The sequence below is a fragment of the Penicillium longicatenatum genome (assembly GCF_028827895.1).
Source record: "Penicillium longicatenatum strain IBT 33135 chromosome Unknown contig_2_segment0_segment0, whole genome shotgun sequence".
Taxonomy (NCBI): domain Eukaryota; kingdom Fungi; phylum Ascomycota; class Eurotiomycetes; order Eurotiales; family Aspergillaceae; genus Penicillium; species Penicillium longicatenatum.
This window is the reverse complement of record NW_026643120.1, coordinates 7,205,671-7,225,427: the sequence shown is the minus strand read 5'-3', so window position 1 is coordinate 7,225,427 and position 19,757 is coordinate 7,205,671. Positions and strand designations below refer to the sequence as shown.

General features: G+C 50.6%; 10 protein-coding genes across 10 annotated transcripts; 8 read left to right on the top strand and 2 right to left on the bottom strand.

Annotated features, from left to right (window-relative positions):
- Window positions 1-293: 293 nt before the first annotated feature.
- On the top strand, window positions 294-1,729 carry N7484_005252 (pex2/pex10/pex12 family protein; the record flags this gene model as incomplete). The annotated part of the gene is made up of 3 exons (XM_057115672.1): window positions 294-602; window positions 664-927; window positions 983-1,729. 3 exons carry the CDS (start codon window positions 294-296, stop codon window positions 1,727-1,729), a joined length of 1,320 nt encoding a protein of 439 aa, XP_056975812.1.
- Window positions 1,730-1,943: 214 nt separating this feature from the next.
- On the bottom strand, window positions 1,944-4,085 carry N7484_005251 (putative RING and UBP finger domain protein; the record flags this gene model as incomplete). The annotated part of the gene is made up of 1 exon (XM_057115671.1): window positions 1,944-4,085. The coding sequence occupies one exon, from the start codon at window positions 4,083-4,085 to the stop codon at window positions 1,944-1,946; it is 2,142 nt and encodes a 713-aa protein (XP_056975811.1).
- A 147-nt stretch (window positions 4,086-4,232) lies between these two features.
- Window positions 4,233-6,026, top strand: N7484_005250 (dolichyl-P-Glc:Glc1Man(9)GlcNAc(2)-PP-dolichol alpha-1,3-glucosyltransferase ALG8; the record flags this gene model as incomplete). The annotated part of the gene is made up of 6 exons (XM_057115670.1): window positions 4,233-4,314; window positions 4,377-4,455; window positions 4,509-4,702; window positions 4,757-5,247; window positions 5,310-5,449; window positions 5,502-6,026. Exons 1-6 carry the CDS (start codon window positions 4,238-4,240, stop codon window positions 6,024-6,026), a joined length of 1,506 nt encoding a protein of 501 aa, XP_056975810.1. The 5' UTR covers window positions 4,233-4,237.
- Window positions 6,027-6,983: 957 nt separating this feature from the next.
- N7484_005249 (TauD/TfdA family dioxygenase) lies at window positions 6,984-8,322 on the top strand (the record flags this gene model as incomplete). Its single annotated transcript, XM_057115669.1, has 3 exons — window positions 6,984-7,277; window positions 7,341-7,606; window positions 7,659-8,322. 3 exons carry the CDS (start codon window positions 6,984-6,986, stop codon window positions 8,320-8,322), a joined length of 1,224 nt encoding a protein of 407 aa, XP_056975809.1.
- A 315-nt stretch (window positions 8,323-8,637) lies between these two features.
- Window positions 8,638-10,473, top strand: N7484_005248 (prefoldin-like protein; the record flags this gene model as incomplete). Its single annotated transcript, XM_057115668.1, has 1 exon — window positions 8,638-10,473. The coding sequence occupies one exon, from the start codon at window positions 8,638-8,640 to the stop codon at window positions 10,471-10,473; it is 1,836 nt and encodes a 611-aa protein (XP_056975808.1).
- Window positions 10,474-11,578: 1,105 nt separating this feature from the next.
- N7484_005247 (5-formyltetrahydrofolate cyclo-ligase) lies at window positions 11,579-12,345 on the bottom strand (the record flags this gene model as incomplete). The annotated part of the gene is made up of 3 exons (XM_057115667.1): window positions 11,579-11,706; window positions 11,777-12,205; window positions 12,258-12,345. 3 exons carry the CDS (start codon window positions 12,343-12,345, stop codon window positions 11,579-11,581), a joined length of 645 nt encoding a protein of 214 aa, XP_056975807.1.
- A 161-nt stretch (window positions 12,346-12,506) lies between these two features.
- Window positions 12,507-13,345, top strand: N7484_005246 (uncharacterized protein; the record flags this gene model as incomplete). Its single annotated transcript, XM_057115666.1, has 4 exons — window positions 12,507-12,608; window positions 12,664-12,778; window positions 12,829-13,007; window positions 13,055-13,345. The coding sequence occupies 4 exons, from the start codon at window positions 12,507-12,509 to the stop codon at window positions 13,343-13,345; spliced, it is 687 nt and encodes a 228-aa protein (XP_056975806.1).
- A 290-nt stretch (window positions 13,346-13,635) lies between these two features.
- Window positions 13,636-14,250, top strand: N7484_005245 (carboxymuconolactone decarboxylase family protein; the record flags this gene model as incomplete). The annotated part of the gene is made up of 1 exon (XM_057115665.1): window positions 13,636-14,250. One exon carries the CDS (start codon window positions 13,636-13,638, stop codon window positions 14,248-14,250), a length of 615 nt encoding a protein of 204 aa, XP_056975805.1.
- Window positions 14,251-14,653: 403 nt separating this feature from the next.
- Window positions 14,654-17,558, top strand: N7484_005244 (putative LON domain serine protease; the record flags this gene model as incomplete). Its single annotated transcript, XM_057115664.1, has 3 exons — window positions 14,654-15,113; window positions 15,173-17,420; window positions 17,471-17,558. 3 exons carry the CDS (start codon window positions 14,654-14,656, stop codon window positions 17,556-17,558), a joined length of 2,796 nt encoding a protein of 931 aa, XP_056975804.1.
- Window positions 17,559-18,027: 469 nt separating this feature from the next.
- On the top strand, window positions 18,028-19,599 carry N7484_005243 (glycosyltransferase family 69 protein; the record flags this gene model as incomplete). Its single annotated transcript, XM_057115663.1, has 1 exon — window positions 18,028-19,599. One exon carries the CDS (start codon window positions 18,028-18,030, stop codon window positions 19,597-19,599), a length of 1,572 nt encoding a protein of 523 aa, XP_056975803.1.
- Between the last annotated feature and the right edge of the window lie 158 nt (window positions 19,600-19,757).

The window sequence follows — 19,757 nt, the reverse complement described above, 5'->3', positions numbered from 1 at the left end:
TATTCCAGGGTTGGTTGTGTATACATGCCTCGTGCATCCAGAGGCCATCATGATGATAATTAGAATATCCAATATTACAGATCTGCCAATCTATTCAAAGGAGCGTAACAACGTCCGTAGCTTGTCCTCTTGTATGTGGAGATTCACTGTCAACATGTCGCTCCACTCGATCCGGGGTAGTCACGTGCGACGTACCTCGGCACTGAAGCTTGAGGCCGAGACCCACCCACGCTTCCCGCCGACCTCGTTCTCCGCAACCCTTCCTCGCATAATGATTACACGATGGTTATACGATGAGCTCAACAAACTTCGCTGCTGCACAGGACCGCGTGCTGGAGCGCCGTCGCCTCCGCGAGGCTGAAGCGCGTGCCCGTCAGGCTGAACAGCAACGAGCCTCCCCAATCAACCCGGCTGCCGTTCAACGTCTACCGTATCCGTTGAGCAATATACCAGTGGCAGGATGGAACATCTGGAACTCAGTGAAGGGGAGAGATGGAACGCGACCAGCCTTTCGAGTCGGACAGGTCGATGCCGAGCTGCTGGATGAGGAGCTTCTAGGCCTGATGAAGGGCCAGGTCGGAGATGCGCTCAAGTATTTCGGGGTATGTCTCGATGAACGCCCGCCTCTGCGCAGGGAACTGCATATACTAATGCTATGAATAGCCTCAGGTGCGTGAAGACTGGTCTCATGAAATTTTATTCGCGCTACGAGCGATTCTCTTTAAATTATCGATATGGGACCACAATGCATCGTATGGAGCCGCTCTCCAGGGCCTTCGATATACCGACAGTCGCAGTGAAGGCCCAGTTTATTCGGCTCCGACAAAAACACAAAAGACCATGTACGGCCTCCTCACGGTCGGTGGACGCTATGCATGGGACAAGTGGGGGAGCTGGTTGATCGGACAGGAGGGTGGCTATGAAGAAGTTAGTCATTACTCAATCTTATTCACTTGACGCTATGCTAATCAATTTTCGACAGCCATCCCAGGAGGTTCGCATGTGGTCTCGATTAACAGACTTGGCCTCATCGGCTCACTCGGTGGCCGCCTTCGCATCTTTCCTCATATTTTTGGTCAACGGCCGCTATCGTACATTAATCGACAGAATGCTACGAATTCGCCTTACACCGCCATCTGCCCAGGCCAGTCGGGAAGTTTCCTTCGAATACCTAAACCGACAACTAGTATGGCATGCCTTTACCGAATTCCTCTTGTTCTTGCTACCTCTCGTCGGAATCAGTCGCTGGCGCCGATGGGTGTCTCGTGCATGGCGGAAGACCGTCAATGCACTCAAGTCAAATGGGGAAGAGGAAGAATTCCTTGGTAAACATGGCGAGCTTGCTCATCTCCCGGAACGTACATGCGCTATTTGCTATCGAGACCAAAATCCTACTTCCACCACCGAAAGCGATGTGATCGCGGCCTCGGTCTCCGTTGGCATTGCAGGATCCGCGCAGACCGACATCACCAACCCATATGAAACCATCCCCTGCGGTTGCATTTATTGTTTTGTCTGCATTGTTCAGAAGCTCGAAGGAGAAGAGGGTCAGGGGTGGACCTGTCTCCGATGTGGTGAAACCGTCAAGAAATGTCAGCCTTGGAGCGGAGATGTTCTTGAAGAGGCTCGATCACAACCCGGGACTGGCAAGATTGTCGGATTTGCTATGGATGACGAGAATGATCTCAAGCAGGTAGATCAGACTGGTGATAGCACCAGCAACCCATAAGGTTATCTACAGATTCCTTCAACGATTGCGCTTGAAAATCCTATCCATGTTGTACGAACCTGATAGTTCCATCAATGGAAATTCTCCATAAGAAGACAAAGAAGGTTAAAACATAAAAATATATTCATATTCATCATCCTCATACAGTGTCATTTAGTCATGGTCAACGCGTATCTACTCGTACACAGCACACCTGCGTGCTCCTGGTCTCCAACTACTTCTTCCCCTTTCCCTTGTTCTTCTTCTTCTTAGTCTCCGGCTCCGGGACACTAACAGTCCCTTGTGTGATGTCCTCACTCTGGCCTTGCAATCGCTGTGAACCACTAATAAAGAAGGTCAAATCGCGATTTTGTTCCTCCAAATCCAATTTCTCAGCTTTCAAAGACCCATTCTCTTTCGTGAAAATGTCGACCCGCTCCATAAGAGACTGATTCATGGATTTTTCTTCCCGATAATCTTTCTCCAGGCGCCGAGCCAAAGACTCGAAATTTGCCGATCGTTTCTCGAGGCGAGTGCGGTCTTTTTCAAGGCTTGGAATGGTTTCATCATGGAGAGTGTCATACTTAGATTGTAGATCTTCGAGGCGTTTGATGGCTGCGTTGGCCGCTTGTTCTGCTGCTACGGCTGCCGCAGTAGCTTGAGAGGCTTTATCAGCAGCACGCTCAACGATTTCCTCAAAGTAGGCACGTTGACTTTCGAGTTGGCTGGTCAGGAGGTGAGTGTATTCCAGACTCATGTTCTCGAGTTTCTCGCGGGGGACGGCATCGGCCCAGTCAGGTGGATCGAGAGCACTGTCATCTGCAGCGGGCAATTCCACAAGCTTTCCATCTGTTTTGCTTTGAATGATACGGTGCACGTAAGCGTCACCGAGATAATGCCATACTCGCTGAGAGTTCAGATCTATGGCAAATTCATGGGCTGTTTCTTTCCAATGTTCGAATGCGTGGGCACCGTCATAACGTCCACATCCAATCTTCCCACAGATCAGGCATGCCCAGAGATTCTCCTCAGAGTGGCACACGGAGCACTTCGCCGGGTCTTCATCAGATTCGCTGCCATCCATTCCCTTGTAGAAGCCATCTTGTGTGTACCTGCACACGGGGCACCCGCTGCCTTTCCATTTTTGAAGGCATGTGCAATGAAAGACATGCTGGCAAATGATAGTCAAAAGACCTGTCGTTTCGTCCATTCGTTCGAGGCAAACTGGACAAGTAGGCAGTTCAATCAATGCCGGTGTCGGTGGAGCTAGAGGTTTGGTGGAGAGAGTGGCTTGTCCAGAAGGCGAGAGAGGGCCAGGCTCGGTAGGAGGGAAACTCGACTGCGGTTGAGAATCCACGACTTGGATCTCAACTGACTTGACAAAGACGACATGGCATGTTTCAGGCTCCATGCTGTTGAAAACTTTCCCATTCCACTCTTTTTGCCACTTAATGGCTGTCCTCCCGTCTCGAAATTTCATCAAAACCATGTACCGGTTCGCACGCGGTGTTCTGATCATTCTAAAATGACTCACATCGTCCAGCATCTTCTCACCTACAAAGCCCAAGAAATCGGAGGGTGAAAGATAAGAAGGCACAGCCAATATACACAGCGTCCTGCACTCATCCGCCACATTCGGGCTCTGGACCGATGAAGAGGCAGCCGTCGCAGGGAACGGAAAGGCCTTCATATCGGCTGATCTCTTGCTCCTCCCGTGACTATGGTTAATGCTCGGCTCGATAGCCGAAGACTGCTGCTGCCCAGGTTGCCTTGCAGTCGCCGAAGAGCCCTTCAAGTAGGTTGGGTAATCATCATTATTACTCGCAAGATAATGCGTTTCCTGTGAATCTCGGTATAAATGGACGACTCCGTAGATGCTGTCTCCGGCCTTCTGATCAAGGGGTATATATCGGGCTTTGGTGCGCAGGCCGCCGAGAATTTCAGTCCCGATACCTGCTGTGACGAGGTTAGCCTCTTCCGACGGAGGCCGCCTATGCGCTCGCATCGATTCGGGCGCGACCATGTCAATGCACTCTATTGAGATCGGGCCAGTGCGAAGATCTGTGTCGGGGGATAATATGTGCTGCGTAATGTCGGTGTGATCAGCGGCGGAGTTGTTTGGACTTGATGTCTGATGGGTTGAAGCGCTATCAGGCCAGCTGGATCGAGGTCCGTGAGAGATGATCCGCGGGGTCTTATCGTGTTTCTCGATACCGCGCAGATTGCTCGCTGCAGAGTGACTTGGGCTAGAGAGGCGGGGCCGGTTCTGAAATGGTTCAAGAGCTTCGATGGCGGTGTCCAGGGCTAATGATGAAGTTGCAAATGATGTTTGGGGACCGAAGATTTCCAGACTGAGATGATAAAAGTAAGAGGGCATCCCGGGCGATGTCGCATGGCGTCCAGAAGCTCAAATCATGAATATGAGTCGATAACGATAAGAATGACGGTGTTTGGAGGTTAGTTTACCGCCTTGGATTAGCTACTCCAATTTGTCATCTCCCCCAAGCCATATCATGCGCTCATCCTCCAATGACTGAGTTATACCCTTCATTGGCGCAGTGCGCTATCGTTGCGGGTGCCCTCAAAGTGCTCCTTTTTCCCGCATAGTAAGTTCGCTGTCCCAATCGTGAGCTGTTTTCAATATTCTAATCGTGTCCCGCACCCGCAGCAAATCTACCGACTTCGAGGTCCATCGCAATTGGCTCGCCATCACCAATTCGCTGCCAGTGAATGAGTGGTACTATGAGGTTTGTTCAAATGCAATGTATACTACACGTCTTCTAATCTAATGCGACACCAGAAAACCTCAGAATGGACCCTCGACTATCCCCCCTTCTTCGCGGCCTTCGAGTGGCTGATGTCCCAGGCGGCTGCATATGTTGATCCGGCAATGCTGGTGGTGAAGAACCTGGGCTATGACTCTTGGGAGACAATATATTTCCAGAGACTGACGGTCATTCTGACCGAGCTTGTCCTAGTCTATGCACTAAGCCAGTGAGTCCTGTTTTTTGACATTAATGTCACAGATGCTAATGATTGGCGGAATAGATTCATCAAGTCTACTCCCTTAGCCAACAAGTCCGCTGCCCATATCGCCAGTCTCTCCATACTTCTCTCGCCTGGCTTATTCATTATCGACCACATCCATTTCCAATACAATGGATTCATGTACGGGATCTTGATCCTGTCCATTGTCCTGGCTCGTCGGCAATCAAAGCTTCTAAGCGGGATAGTATTCGCCGCTCTGCTATGCTTTAAGCATATCTATCTATACCTCTCCCTTGCCTATTTCGTCTACCTGCTCCGCGTCTACTGTCTCGACCCTAAGAACTACCTTCGACCCCGCTTGTTTAACATTATCAAGCTTGGAGTTTGCGTAATTGGGATTTTTGCAATTGCATTCGGGCCGTTTGTGCAATGGGGTCAGATACTCCAGTTGAAGGATCGACTTTTTCCATTCTCACGAGGTCTATGTCATGCGTACTGGGCGCCTAATGTGTGGGCTTTGTACTCGTTTACTGACCGAGCTCTGATTCCATGTGGGTTTTAGAATACATATGAACGAACCTTTATCCTTAGATCAGGCTAACTTATTCTACAGTGTCTCCGCGTCTGGGGTTTACCGTACACCAAGAAGCGCTTAATAGCGTTACTCGGGGTCTCGTAGGAGATTCATCCTTCGCCATTCTTCCCGATATCACCTCGCAGCAAACCTTTGTGCTCACCTTTCTCTTCCAGCTTGTACGTATTGCCCTCCCCCAATGCTGATCGCCTCCTCCTAATAAATATCTAGGTCCCTCTAGTAAAGCTTTGGCGCCAGCCTGATTGGGATACCTTTGTCGGCGCCATCACCCTTTGTGGATACGCCTCCTTCCTTTTCGGCTGGCATGTCCACGAGAAGGCCATTCTGCTAGTCATCATTCCTTTCAGTCTAATCGCCCTCAAGGACCGCCGTTACTTTAGCGCGTTCCGACCCCTGGCAGTGGCGGGCCATGTGTCTCTTTTTCCGCTGCTGTTTACATCAGCCGAGTTCCCGCTTAAGACCGTATACACCGTTTTCTGGCTGATCTTGTTCCTCTTTGTTTTTGATCGTGTCGCTCCGGTGCCTGAACGTCCACGAATCTTTGTATTTGACCGTCTCTCCTTGTTGTATCTGAGTATCGCGATCCCGCTTATAGTGTACTGCTCTCTTTTGCACCAGCTCATATTTGGGTTTGAGCGACTGCAGTTCTTGCCTTTGATGTTCATGAGCAGCTACTCTGCGCTCGGGGTGCTCGGGAGCTGGATTGGATTTATGGTGGTGTACTTTACTGCATAGCTGTGCTCTTTATGGAAATGTACTCCGACTAGTTGGAGAATTTCAAATTGATTGTCTCTCCTTACATCTGCATAATTAGGGGCAGTGCGCCACGAGCAATCTGATCAACTTCTGGTAACCGCATCAATGTCGAAGAAGACCGGGCCGAGAATTCGGTAAATTTGCGACTTGAAAATTCAAGCGTTTCGACTAAATGATAATTGAACGAACTCGCGAACTCTAGATGCTGTATTCTAACCATTACACCATACTCGGTATCGGAATTGTCCGAGGCACCAAAGCAAGCATCATGTCATGGAGGTTTTCGGGATGATACGAACGCCTCTAGCATTTCTCTGATTTTGTTACTCCATTATACATCTCAGGATTCCACTCAAGAGTAAGATCATGTCATGTCTTCACCCGGGCATTTTACACTTCGGCGTTAGGGTGAGCCCCGGTGGACTCCATGCTGATCGGATCAAACAGCTCGCCATGCAGTCACGTGGTGCTGATAGCTCGTCGAGGTCGTGTTGAGATTTCCTCAGTAAGCCTGACTTTGAGTCTTTATGATCTTCACAAACTATCAAGCTATTTGACATGGCGCAATATAGCAAGTCCTGTTGGTAATCACGCAATTTGGTGTGATTGCGTCAATATCACGCATGTCACCTAATTTAGCCGACGAGCCGACATCTCCGCATTTCCCCAGATCAATGTTGAAATTATTGCTCTGTACCTATTCATAATATTGAATTATCCGATGGGCCGCGGTTGGTCGATTCGACAAGCCGATGCGGAGTTCTTTGGCCATGTCACCGATCTGTCTACAGTGAAGTATAAAACCACGCGATCTCTCGGATTACACATTGTGGCCTTGCCTTGAGCTGCTCACCTCTCGGACACCTGGCAAGCTCACACGCTCAAGGGAAACCTCTTCAGCTTGATTTATTCTATTGTTCTCCCCTCCTCATCATCATGGCGACCCTTACAGAGACTATACCTGCAACAGTCTCCACCAAGGCAGTGGACCTGACCAAATTCCCAGATGGGTTCAAGACTTCAGGTCAACATCCCCCTATCTACTCTCAGGTCCGCCCTTACTCGGACTTCCCGAAGCGGATTCAGGGATCTACAGTATGGCAGGCTGAGAACTTCTCGCAAGCCCCAGAGAAGTGGACACATCGCTTCACAAAGGAAGAGATCCAAGAGATCAGCGATGCATCGGATAAATTTATTCGTGACAAGACACCCCTTGAGGGCATTTCTAAGGTCAGTTTGTATTTTGGTTTACCTCAATCGACCCATACTGGCTGTATCTGATTCGATTCCTAGAGCAACTTTCCCCTCCCCAAGCTTTCAAAGCGTATGGAGGAGCTCCGGAGGGTTCTGATTGATGGAACTGGTTTTTGGCTATTCAGAGGTATCCCTGTCAATGAATGGAACCTCCAGAAGTGTGCCACGGCATACATGGGTCTTGGAACCTATCTCGGATATTTCACTAGCCAAAATGGTCGTGGTCATGTCCTTGGCCATGTCAAGGACCTTGGTGAAGACCCGACAAAGACCGAAAGAGTCCGTATCTACCGCACCAACGCTCGGTAGGTCACCCTCGAATATTATCTTTCAAAACAGAGCTGACATCTTCATCAGCCAATACTTCCACACGGATGGATCTGACATCGTCGGTCTTTTGTGCATCGCCAAATCTAAGATCGGTGGCGAATCCGATATTGCGTCGACACACCATGTATTTAATGTTCTTCAAGAAAGACATCCTGACGTGATCGAAGCCATGGCCACCCCTAATTGGTACTTTGACCGCAAGGGCGAGGTCTCTGAAGGTGAGGAGCAGTGGATCCGGGGATCTATCTTGTACCTGGAGAACGAGCGTGCAGGCGCCAGCCCTCGCGTTTATGCCAAATTCGACCCGAACAACCTTACCTCGTTGTCACGGTATAATTCTGGTCCAGATGCCAAGATCCCCCCTCTGTCTGATAAGCAGAAGTACGCCCTGAAGATTTGGGAGGAAACTTGTGCCGAGCTGGCGCTTCACATGGTGCTTTCTCCCGGTGATATCCAGTTTGTTAGCAACTCTCATGTCTTCCATGCGCGTACTGCCTACGAGGACCACGCTCCTGGTGCTGTGGATGAGAGCGGTCGTCCTATCCGTGCGCGTCACTTGATGAGACTTTGGCTCTCTGCGCCTGAGTCGGAGGGTGGCTGGAAGCTTCCTTTCCATGACTCGCTTGAGAAAAAACGTGGTGGTATCCAGGTTAATGATCAGCCACCTTACTGCCCCTTGGATGCTGAGTAGAATTGAAAGTGTGGAGATGCTGGCACTTCTTTGCATTAATGTATTTATGGATATAATCTATTTTATGGTTTCTTGACATGTATTTTGTGAAAAATAGATACTGGATGCTGAACGTAAGAAAAAAAAAAACGCTATGAACATGTGCTACGTATGTACAGTAGACATAGAGACCCACACTCGCAGTTACTCCGATTGGCTGCAAATCTATCTGGATCCAGTTAATCCGATTTCTCCGGATCAAATCTGATCCTCAATAATTGTTCGCCGTTACTTCGCGGAAGATAATATTTGATTGTTTTTCAAGCCCTTCTTATTATGAGTCTCCCTAGCCATAACCTCGACGCTCTCGAGCAGCGCCGTCTCGCGCTTAAAGAAAACGTCTTTCAACTCCAAAAATCCCTCTATCACTGGCGCACCTGGGAAGCAGAATATGACGGACTCCGCGACGAAATCAAACTCCTCCCCGATGACGCTACTACTGACGATTTAGTCGCCGTGGGACGCGACTTCGGGGGTGCCTTAGTGACAGAGAAGGAAATGGAAACCATTTTTGGGACGCGAGGCGCCGCACGATCGAGCCAACAAATAATCAGCCTTCTTGGACGGCGCATCGACTATGTGAAGCAGAATATTACGACCATGGAGAAGAGGCTATGTGCTGCGGAGGACGAGTTGACTGCGTTGGATGTGAGCGAAAGCGCGCCGGATATGGATGGCACAGACTTTCCAATGAGAGAAATTATGGAGGAGCTGGATGAGGATGGAGGGGTCATCTCTGGCTCAGTAAACACGCCCGGAGATCAGGCTCCCCAGCTGTTGGAGGTCTTGAAGAAGGTCGGCGTGGATAATATTCCAGATAAGGCTGGGAGTGACGAGAATCCCAGTGGGGGTGCCTCTAGTACACCTTTGAAGCGGGAGGGAAACGCCAACACGAGCGCTACCGAGTCTCGGCCAAATGAATATTCGAATAGGTTCACCCCCGGTCCGGAAGCCAACGATTCCCCTCAGTTGAAGGAAACAGATCTATCGGAGCCGGTATCTAATTTGACAGACGGGGATCGCAAACAACCTCCCGTTACTGATATTGATGAGTCGCTGGAAGATGCCCAGTTACGCCGGGAAATGTTTCAATATGGCATTGACGAAGTGGGCGCGATTGTCGCCGAGTTGGAGCTGGATGAAGATGGAAGCGACGTGTCCTTCGACGAAGACTACGCGTGGGCTACAGATGAGGACGGTGAGGAGGAGGATGAGTTCGGTCGATCACGGACCGAATTGAGTGAAGAATATCACAAACAGATGCGAGAGCTAGAGGAAAAGCTGAATGCTCGTGGTATGTGGAATATGGGCAAGGATTCGCAAACCTTCCCGAGCGAGGTACGAGAAGAAGTCGAAGCGGCAGCAGCGGCAGAAGCTATTCAGCCTGATGATGTCGCGAAGAGCCCCTCAAAGGCAAAGAAACCGAAGAAGCGAGTTGCGTTCGCCGATGACCTCGATATCGCTCCTGCACCTCAGGCTCCTCGTATCGAGCAGATCCAAACTACTGAGAAGAGAACTCTCCCACCTAAGTCTGATGTGGTTGTACTATCAGATGCTATTGTGGAACGTACAGACTGTGTGAAGGATACCCCGCCACCAGTTCTAGCTGCAACCACTCCTAAGAAAGCCTCTCGTTTCAAGAGCGCCCGCTCAGGCGCCCCAGCCGCTGGGACTACTCCTAAGCCCGTCCCCACAAGTGGCGCGCAGCTCGCAGACTCCCATTCCATTGGAAAGCAGGTCAATGCTGTTCCATCAACAAGTCTACCAGCTCTATTCCCTGCCACGCCCCAAACACCCAAGCCATTCTCTACTCCGATCCAAGACGCTCCTGGAAGTTTTTCTGCCCCTCAGCCTCCGCAAGGGAAAACGTTGGCAGACACACTGGTTGAGCGAGAAATTGCCCCAGGAACTGCTCCCGCCCCCGAACTCGACGACCTGGACGAAGAAATCCACCGCCGTGAAATCGCCACTGAGTTTTATAAGATGCGGAACCATATGATTCAACAGAGAGGTGGCTTTGTGAACAATGAAGAGCCTGAGATGGTTCTTATCGAGGCTGAGGAATCACCAAAGCGAATGAGCAAGTTCAGAGCTGCTCGCATGAATCAATGATGGAATGCACCAGCGTCTTCATCCACAAGGCGATAACTGTACATAAATGAAACAAAACAAGAATCCTCAACATTTAGCGTATGCTTGTATATATGTCAAAAGGTGTGAGACTCTAATCAGGCATCTTGCTAGGTACAAATACAGGAGACTTGCCCACGAGATATACAGAAAACAAAGTGAAAACCAAAGCTGTCTTGTGTGCTTTGTAGATCGACCCGACCCTCCGAACAATCCGGAATTAGCATGCTGGAGATAGCCGCCGCACACCTGTCTCACGATCAAAACTATTTCGCTTCGGGCACTTAAGACTCCGATCCGCTAAGTCCTGACAAGGGTCGAAGAACTCGCTGGCATGTCAACTATGGTAACTACAGCCAGCGGTGGTTATAGAAAAAAAACTTCTTGATATCCCTATAGCCGTTCATTGCGGATCTGCTACCTGCAAGACCGAGAGCATGTCCGAAAAGAGCTGAAATCATGAAGGTGGATATCACGGTGTACGTTTAATGTACAGCCTGAACCAAGGATAATCCACAGATTGATTTTCCTGTCATTTACGCCCATCTCTCTCCCATGCCAAGGTTGTCGTGCGTCTTCGGCTGAGATGATTCGATTGATATGGCAATGTTCAATATTGATTTTCGCACGATGAAGGCGTCAGACACTAGTACTTCTGCATTGTTTCCAGTACCCAGTGAAGTGCTGAGCAGTATAACTGTAGCATTAATGAGCTTGAAAAGAGCTGGAGCCCTGAAGGTTGGTTGGCGACGAATGGAATGTTTCTCGGGACAGAGTTGGGAAACGCGGTCTTGGCGCGATGGTCTGCACGAGTCTCAATCCTCTGCATGAAACATATGTAATAAATGTTTGGAAGGGCAAAAGAAAAGACCTGGAGTTAGATCATCTTGGCAGGGCCTCTGTTCAACATTAAATAGATTTCCAAAAATTCACCTCCCAAGGATGTGGTGCTAGTCCTCCGGACGTAACGAGTCATTTTTATATGTACATATCAGCGTCTGTTACGTTATAGGGAAAGATCTTTTCAACCATGGAACTCGAGTCTGGAGAATAATATAATACATGACCTTCAGAGTCATGATTGGGTTCAGTCTTGTTCTATTTCAATTTGGCGATTTAGATACTCCCCATCACCCATCACGAGTGCGTCAACCCGCCAGTCATGCGCCATCACCGGGATTTCTTCAACCATCTGCTCCTGGAGCGACAAGGCGACTAGTAAAAATTCAGTAATTTGAAAAAAGGAAGAAAAAAGGAAAAACAGTTCTCGGGGTGGGATTGTTACCAAGGAAGGGCATTTGCTTGCTTAATTGGGAATAACGAGTGAGAAAGTGGTCATAATATCCTTTCCCATGACCCAATCGCCGAAACCCCCGGTCAAATGCCATGCCTGGCATCACAATGAGATCCAATCCATTCTCTGCCAGACCATTATGACGACCCGGCACTTGCACAGGCTGCAAAGAGGGGATTCCCCATTTGTCTGGCAGCAGTGACTCATATTCCGTCATTGATTCGAGGGCGAGCATGTCCATGACGGAGGTTTTTTCCACGGTATGAATGTACGGGATATACACGTTTTTCCCACGCGCAAATGCATCCTGAACAATTCTACTAGTGGAAAGTTCTCCGGTCGGCATTGACAAGTAAACGGCGATACTTTTCGCATTCTGGTACTCGGGCAGCGACAAGAATTTACTGGTCGCGACACCGGCTGGGATTGTTAGTGTGGGGTTGGGGTAATCACGCTTCAACGCAGTGCTAACATTGTTGATTGATGAGTGAGGCAGGCATCTTTTGGAGCGTCTCACGCATCCGCTTACGCAGGTCGCGCTTTGCGGTTTGAAAGGCCATGGCGTTCAAGGGTGCGGGAACGAAAAGGTAAGGAGGTTTCCCATTCCCCGATAAAGGATAAGAGTGGATCGCGGTATGCTGAGTGTTTGTCACCCCTAGAATGAAGGGATCAATGGCCTGTAATTCTGATTTGAACACCTTTTTGCTTTTGTCAAGCCATCATGATTTGGATCTGGGGTCTTTTTGTATCGGTCGCAGCCGCCAGCGTGGATGATTTGGTTGGTACTTGGACTACCAAGTCCCGCGAGGTGTTGACGGGTCCAGTATGGCTTCTTCTTGAGGCATTCGAGACTCAGCATAAGTACTGACTGGAGACAGGGATTTTACGATCCGCTCAACGACAAGTTCCTTGAACCGAACCTCACCGGCATCTCCTACTCATTCGACGCGGATGGATACTATGAAGAGGCTTTCTATCGCGCGATAGCCAATCGTAAGACCGGAAACCATGTGATACTAGAGGTGTATACTGATCGTTCATAGCGACCGACCCATCCTGTCCTGCTGGAATTATGCAGTGGCAACACGGTTCCTATGTCGTCCACGTTGATGGAAGTCTGACTTTGACCCCGATTGCCATTGATGGTCGTCAATTACTCTCCGAACCGTGCAAACATGACACCGGTCAGTATACTCGCTACAACAATAGCGAACACTTTAAGGTAGGCCGATGAGATAGGTTCTGAGGTACCTTGTCTGACACCTGCAGGGATTTGCGACTTCGATTGATCGATACCATGGCGTCGGGCGACTTGATCTCACACAGGCCGATGGGAAGATCATGCACCCCATGTACCTGGTCTATCGACCCCCGAGAATGCTGCCCACCAACACATTGAATCCAAGTCCAACCTCTCACAAAAAGCGAGACTTGACCGGATCTGGAATACATCAGGGGTTCAACATGATCATCAAAGAAGAGCTCTTGAGTCCTGACCGTTGGTGGTGGTTGGGTGTATTAATGACCTCGGTTGGCGGCATGGCCTTTTTCTTTTCCTAATGTGGCAATCTATAATATTTCCTCGCAATAACATCTCTTTTGTATGTGTCCTACGGGATAAAGAATAAATTACCCCGGATTTACAGGCGGTGATGCTCCACGGTAGGGAAAGAGCTTATCCGCTTACGCGGGATACACACTCGGTAATTGCTCAGTGACGACACTGGAATTCCCGATGTCGGTTGATAGTGCCATAGACATCCATCTGAAAACAAAAGTCCATGTACCTATCATTCCCACGCAGAATCACCCTTGCAAGATTTCCATCCCTCGGCTACACTAAACGCACAATGCGGCTTCCCTACGCCCCCAACACCCCACCAAGCGATGCCCCGGCCGATACAGCCGACATCTACGCCCGCATCGCTGAGCGTCGCAACCCTCGCCCACTGATTCCCCTCGATCTATCCCTGCTGCACAGCCCGCCTGTCGCCGATGGCTGGAATAGCTTCATCGGTGCGATCCGTACCCGCACCGTCGTCGACCAAGGAACCCTCGAATTCGCCGTGTGCCGTGTCGCCGTCTTGACCGACGCTATCTACGAATGGAACGCCCATGCGCCGCTGGCGCTCAAGGGCGGTATTAAACCCGAGGAGCTGCATGCCTGCCGCATCCTCCCCTCGACTATTGAGGGTGACCTATCTCAACTCGAGGGCAGCCCGCTCACACCGCAGCAAAAGGCGGTTTTGCGCTATACCGACCAAATGACTGTGACTGTCAAGGTGCAAGATGAAGTTTTCGCGCAGCTAAAGACCGTTGGATACAATGACCGGGAGATCGTGGAGCTTACCACTGGAATTGCTGGGTATAATTGTGTGAGCCGAGTTCTGGTCGCGCTCGATGTGGGTGAGAACAACGCTCGTGAGATGAAGAGTGTGGACCAATTAGTTGCGGAGCTGAAGTGAGGTAAAAAGCTTGCCAGCTCATCCAAATCTTCTCTCCTAGGCTCACAATGCTGGTAATCTTTTTTTATAGAGAACTACTCCCTGACTAGTAGTGACTTGATGCATCTATTGCATCTAATCAACGTAGATCACTAGAAGAGTAGATTATCATGTGACCCGTGGCGTGATGCTGGTCTGTGCGACCGGGGTATTGATGACTTTCCCCCGGTTCTCTTATCTACCTATGACGGACCTCGGTAACCCCGGCCTCCACTTCTCCTCTTTTTGTCCCCCTACAACTCTCTCACATCATCGAACGCATTGACTCTCCGACCACTTCTTGTACCTGATCTTCTAATCTCGATTTTCCTGCTATCCTGCGGTCTTCCCTTGCCAAACACCTGATTCTCCGCGGCAATTCAGCATGGGTTCCAGCGGTAGAACCATCAAGCTTCCACTCGTGCCACTGGCCAAAGGCACCGTTCTGCTGCCCGGTGTGCAGCTGCGCATCCCGGTATCAAACCGCCCCGACTTGACTAATCTGCTCTCATCCCTGGTGGACAAGCCCTCAAAGCGTGATAGTCAGATCACTTTCGGATGCATTCCCTTCAACTCGCCATTTCTGAGCCGCGATGGGCTGCAGCTCATCGAGGGTGATGATTCGGATGAGGTACAAAAGGAGGAATACGAAGCAATCGATGCAGGACAGGCACGGAAGGAGGATATCTTCTCCCACGGTACCGTGGCCAAGGTCATTGGCGTTCAGCGTCGTGCGTACTCAGAGCCGTTCCTGCTTGTCCAGGGAACACAGAGATTCACTGTGAAGAAATTCTTGCGTGACCGGCCATACTTCGAAGCGGAGGTTGCCCTTCACGATGAGAGTAGTAAGTTTGTTATCTAACACTACGGGAAGACAGTCCCGGCTGACCAGATCCCTTGCCAGCCACCTCAATCCACGGCGACTCGGAAGCCGCCGAATTGTTCCAGCAGTTAAGACAGCTCTCCCGTGAGCTTCTCACCTTATTGCGCTTATCCTCCCTACTGTCGGCCGCCTCCACCCGTTTGTCACCACTTGTGGCTCGGAAGTTCGAACTCTATATTGCGAAGACCGAGTTAGGTCAGGCAGGGAAGCTTGCGGATTTCATGGCCGACGTATCCGATGCTAGCTTTGAGGAGAAGCTACGAATCCTGGCATCTTTCGATGTGAAGGTTCGGCTCCAGAGAGTCGTCGAGATCTTGACTCGCCAGGCACAGCACATCAAAAGTAGTGTGAAAGTCACATCCATTACTACATCCTCTTTCCCCTCCAATTCTGGTATCGACATTGGCCAGATGGACCCTCGTGAGCGGGAAGTGTTGGCACGTCGTGCTATGGCGGGTCTGTCAGGCCTCACGCCACCAGGGCCGGCCGGTGCACGCGGTGGCAACGATCAAGAAGAGAAGGAGCCAAACGAGGTTGACGAGCTACAACAGAAGCTTAAGGATGCAAAGCTCAGCCCCGAGGCCCAGAAGATTGCTGACAAGGAGCTTAAACGTTTGCGCAAGATGAATCCTGCAAACGCGGAATATGGTGTTTGCCGAACCTACCTGGAGAATCTGTCGGAGATCCCGTGGACGAAGGTGACCCAGGACCAGCTCGGCGCGGAGACCCTAAAGCTAGCCCGTAAACAACTGGATGAAGATCACTACGGATTAGAGCGGATCAAGAAGAGACTATTGGAATATCTGGCTGTGCTTCGATTGAAGCAATCGACCAACCAGGAGATGGAACGGGAAATTGTCAGTATGACCAAGGATCTCGATGCTGCTTCATCTGGAGACCTTGAGAAGGACATTCCATTGTTGTCGGAAAGCGACCGCGTGGCTATCGAAGCCCGGCTTGAGAGTCTCAAGTCGAAGCGCATGACTGATAAATCCCCGATCTTGCTCCTCGTAGGACCTCCCGGAACTGGTAAAACGAGTCTGGCCCGGTCAGTGGCTGCTTCCCTTGGTCGCAAGTTCCACCGGATTTCTCTCGGTGGTGTGCGAGATGAGGCTGAAATCCGTGGCCACCGACGCACCTACGTTGCGGCTATGCCCGGTCTGGTCGTTAATGGCCTGAAGAAGGTCGGCGTGGCCAACCCAGTTTTCCTTCTCGACGAGATCGACAAAGTTGGCGGTGCAAACTTCCAGGGAGATCCATCTGCGGCCATGCTGGAAGTCTTGGACCCGGAGCAGAACCACACCTTCACAGATCATTATATTAACATCCCCATTGACCTTAGCAAGATTCTCTTCATTGCGACTGCCAACTCTTTGGATACCATCCCGGCACCTCTGCTGGACCGCATGGAGACGATCTCACTGTCTGGATACACGACCGTTGAGAAGAGGCACATCGCCAAGCGCCATCTGATTCCGAAGCAGATCCGATCCAATGGTCTTTCTGATGGACAGGTCCAGCTATCTGACGAGGTAATTGATAAGACTATTACCTCGTACACTCGTGAGTCTGGTGTTCGGAACCTGGAGCGTGAGCTTGGCTCTATCTGTCGCCACAAAGCCGTCCAGTATGCCGATGCTGGTGACTCTGAGCGTCTGGATGAATATAACCCGGTTGTCAGTGTGGAAGATCTGGAGGATATCCTTGGAGTCGAGCGCTTCGAGGAAGAAATTGCTGAGAAGCACGGTCGCCCCGGTGTGGTCACAGGTCTTGTGGCATATTCGACGGGTGGCCAGGGAAGCATCCTATTTATCGAAGTGGCGGACATGCCTGGTAATGGTCGTGTACAACTGACCGGCAAACTTGGTGATGTTCTGAAGGAGTCCGTTGAGGTAGCTCTCACATGGGTGAAGGCCCACTCATTTGAGTTAGGCCTCACGCATGACCCTAATGAGGATGTCATGAAGAGCCGTAGCCTGCACGTCCACTGCCCGTCGGGGGCTATTCCCAAGGATGGACCCTCGGCTGGTCTTGCTCACACCGTGGCACTCATCTCCCTCTTCAGCAACAAGGCTGTCCCTCCGCAGATCGCCATGACCGGCGAGATCTCGCTACGGGGCCGCGTGATGCCTGTTGGCGGAATCAAGGAGAAGCTCATTGGTGCTCTCCGCGCTGGTGTTAAGACTGTGCTGCTTCCCCAAGCTAACCGTAAGGATGTCAAGGACGTTCCTCAAGAAGTCCACGATGGCCTGGAGATTATCTATGTCCAGTAAGCTACCTCACCCTGTCTAATTTAGTCGTCAACTCTAACGTGTGTAGGCATATTTGGGAAGCCCTTGGAAAGATCTGGCCGGATGCTCACTGGCCTGGTCAGCAACATGTCAACTTGCTCGAGAGCCGACTATAGAAGTTGCCCCGGCTGTTTGTTGGTCATCATTTGCTACCTTCATCGCTCATCTGTTGCTCGTTTATCTGTCTCGTACTTTCAGCCCCCTCTCGACTCCCATACTTCCAATATTTTTGCATAGCGTGTTTCATAGTTATATAACCTTTATTTTCTGTAACTAATCATCCCCCATGTACTTATGGCAATTGGATACTCTCCCCATCTGCATCTCAATACAGTACAGCTTTTTCATCAGTGCAAGGGCAAACACCTAGTCATAATACGGCTGCCGGCACTTACAGTCTTCAGTAGCTGTGTTTCCCTTCTGTAGGGTAGTGATTACATAAGCAGACCAATAGTCCCTGAACTCACAAGCTTCCGGCCGCCCCCAATGCAATAGGCCACAGCTGTGGAGGATGCTACTCACTTGGCCTTTTCATCATTGTCTCTCATTTGAAACCATGGGCTGAGTTGCGATCGCCAAGTAGCCATGTCTTCCCGCCTTCTTCACCCCGACGAGTACGAGCTCGCGTCACGCTCCTCGGTCGACTCCGATGGGACCTTCAATCTAGATGAGGCCGATTTCGAGGCCCAGGTGCCTCCTTTCTCCAGGATCAGCAGGGTCGCGCCTGGTCGATTCTCTTGGTTGCCCCGCATCTTCTCATCCTTCGGTGGCTATAGCCGCCTAAAAACAAATTCTCGACCTGTCTTGGCATCCTCGTCACGCCCATGCCTACCGCGCATCTTCTTTCGTCGCCGGTGCTGTTATCTTCATGTCGTCTTTGGCATTGTCCTCGCCCTCGTCGTATTAACCTCCATCTTCCGCCCGTCCTATACCAGTCCACCTGCACACTACGCCCTTCTTCGGACATCTGCTCGAGGTACGAACCATGCCGGCCGTGGAAATCCCCGCAATGAGAAGGTTTTTATCGCCGCCAGCTTATACGATCGAGGCGGCGAGCTCGCTGGAGGACAATGGGGCAATCAACTGCTACAACTGATCGATATGATTGGCGATCAGAATGTGTTTGTCAGTATTTACGAAAATGACAGTGGCGCGGAGGGGGAGAGTGCGCTCCGTGAATTAGAGAGACAGATTACCAGTCGAAAGGATATTGTGTACGAGAAGCATCTCGACCCCAAAAGTCTGCCAACTGTGACCATCCCGGGCGGCAGTCAACGAGTCAAGCGCATCGAGTATCTAGCGCAGGTCCGAAACAAAGCCTTGAAACCTCTCACCGACGACCCTAATACTCGATACGACAAACTTCTCTATCTGAACGACATTTTCTTTGATCCAGTCGATGCCCTACAGTTGCTTTTCTCGACCAATGCCAATGAAGATGGCGTGGCTCAATACCGAGCTGCGTGCGCTGTTGACTTTGACAATCCCTTCAAGTTCTACGATACATATGCCACCCGAGACCTTCAAGGATATAGTATGGGTCTTCCATTTTTTCCGTGGTTTTCGACGGCCGGTAATGGTGACAGTCGAAGAGACGTTCTGCGAGGGAAGGACGCTGTGCGCGTTCGGAGCTGCTGGGGCGGTATGGTCGCGTTCGAGGCGAAATACTTCCAAACTCCTTTGACCGAGGGTACGTCACCAGCCCGCTTCCGATCTGGCGCCGATTTGTTCTGGGAGGCGTCTGAGTGCTGCTTGATTCACGCCGATATTCAAGACCCTCAAACCAACGTGGATGACATTACGGACACTGGCATTTACATGAACCCCTTTGTGCGGGTCGCGTACGATGCCCGTACGCTCTCTTGGCTCGGTGTGACGAGGCGGTTTGAGAAACTGTACTCTTTCCTCCATAATCTTGGTAACCACCTAGTTGGTCTTCCTTGGCACAATCCTCGGCGAACCGAAGGCCCGGGACAGAGCGTACAGGAGACCGTGTGGATCCCCGATGTTGCCCAGGAAGGCGGTGGATCTTTTCAATTGATCGACCGCATTGCTGGCAATGATGGATACTGTGGTCGTCGGGGCTTGCAGGTCATCGTGGAGGACCGAAAGCCTGGTCAGAAAGGGTTCGAGAGCATTCCTGTGCCATCGATCTAGACTGTATATATCTTTACTTCTAGCATGTGTCTGATCAAGCTGGACTTGAAATTCTATAATACTTGAGTTAATGAATATACAACCGGGATGTGTATTCACGATACCAACGCAGTGGTTAACCTAATGTCCACGTGGATCCCCACGCCACTGTTCTGTCG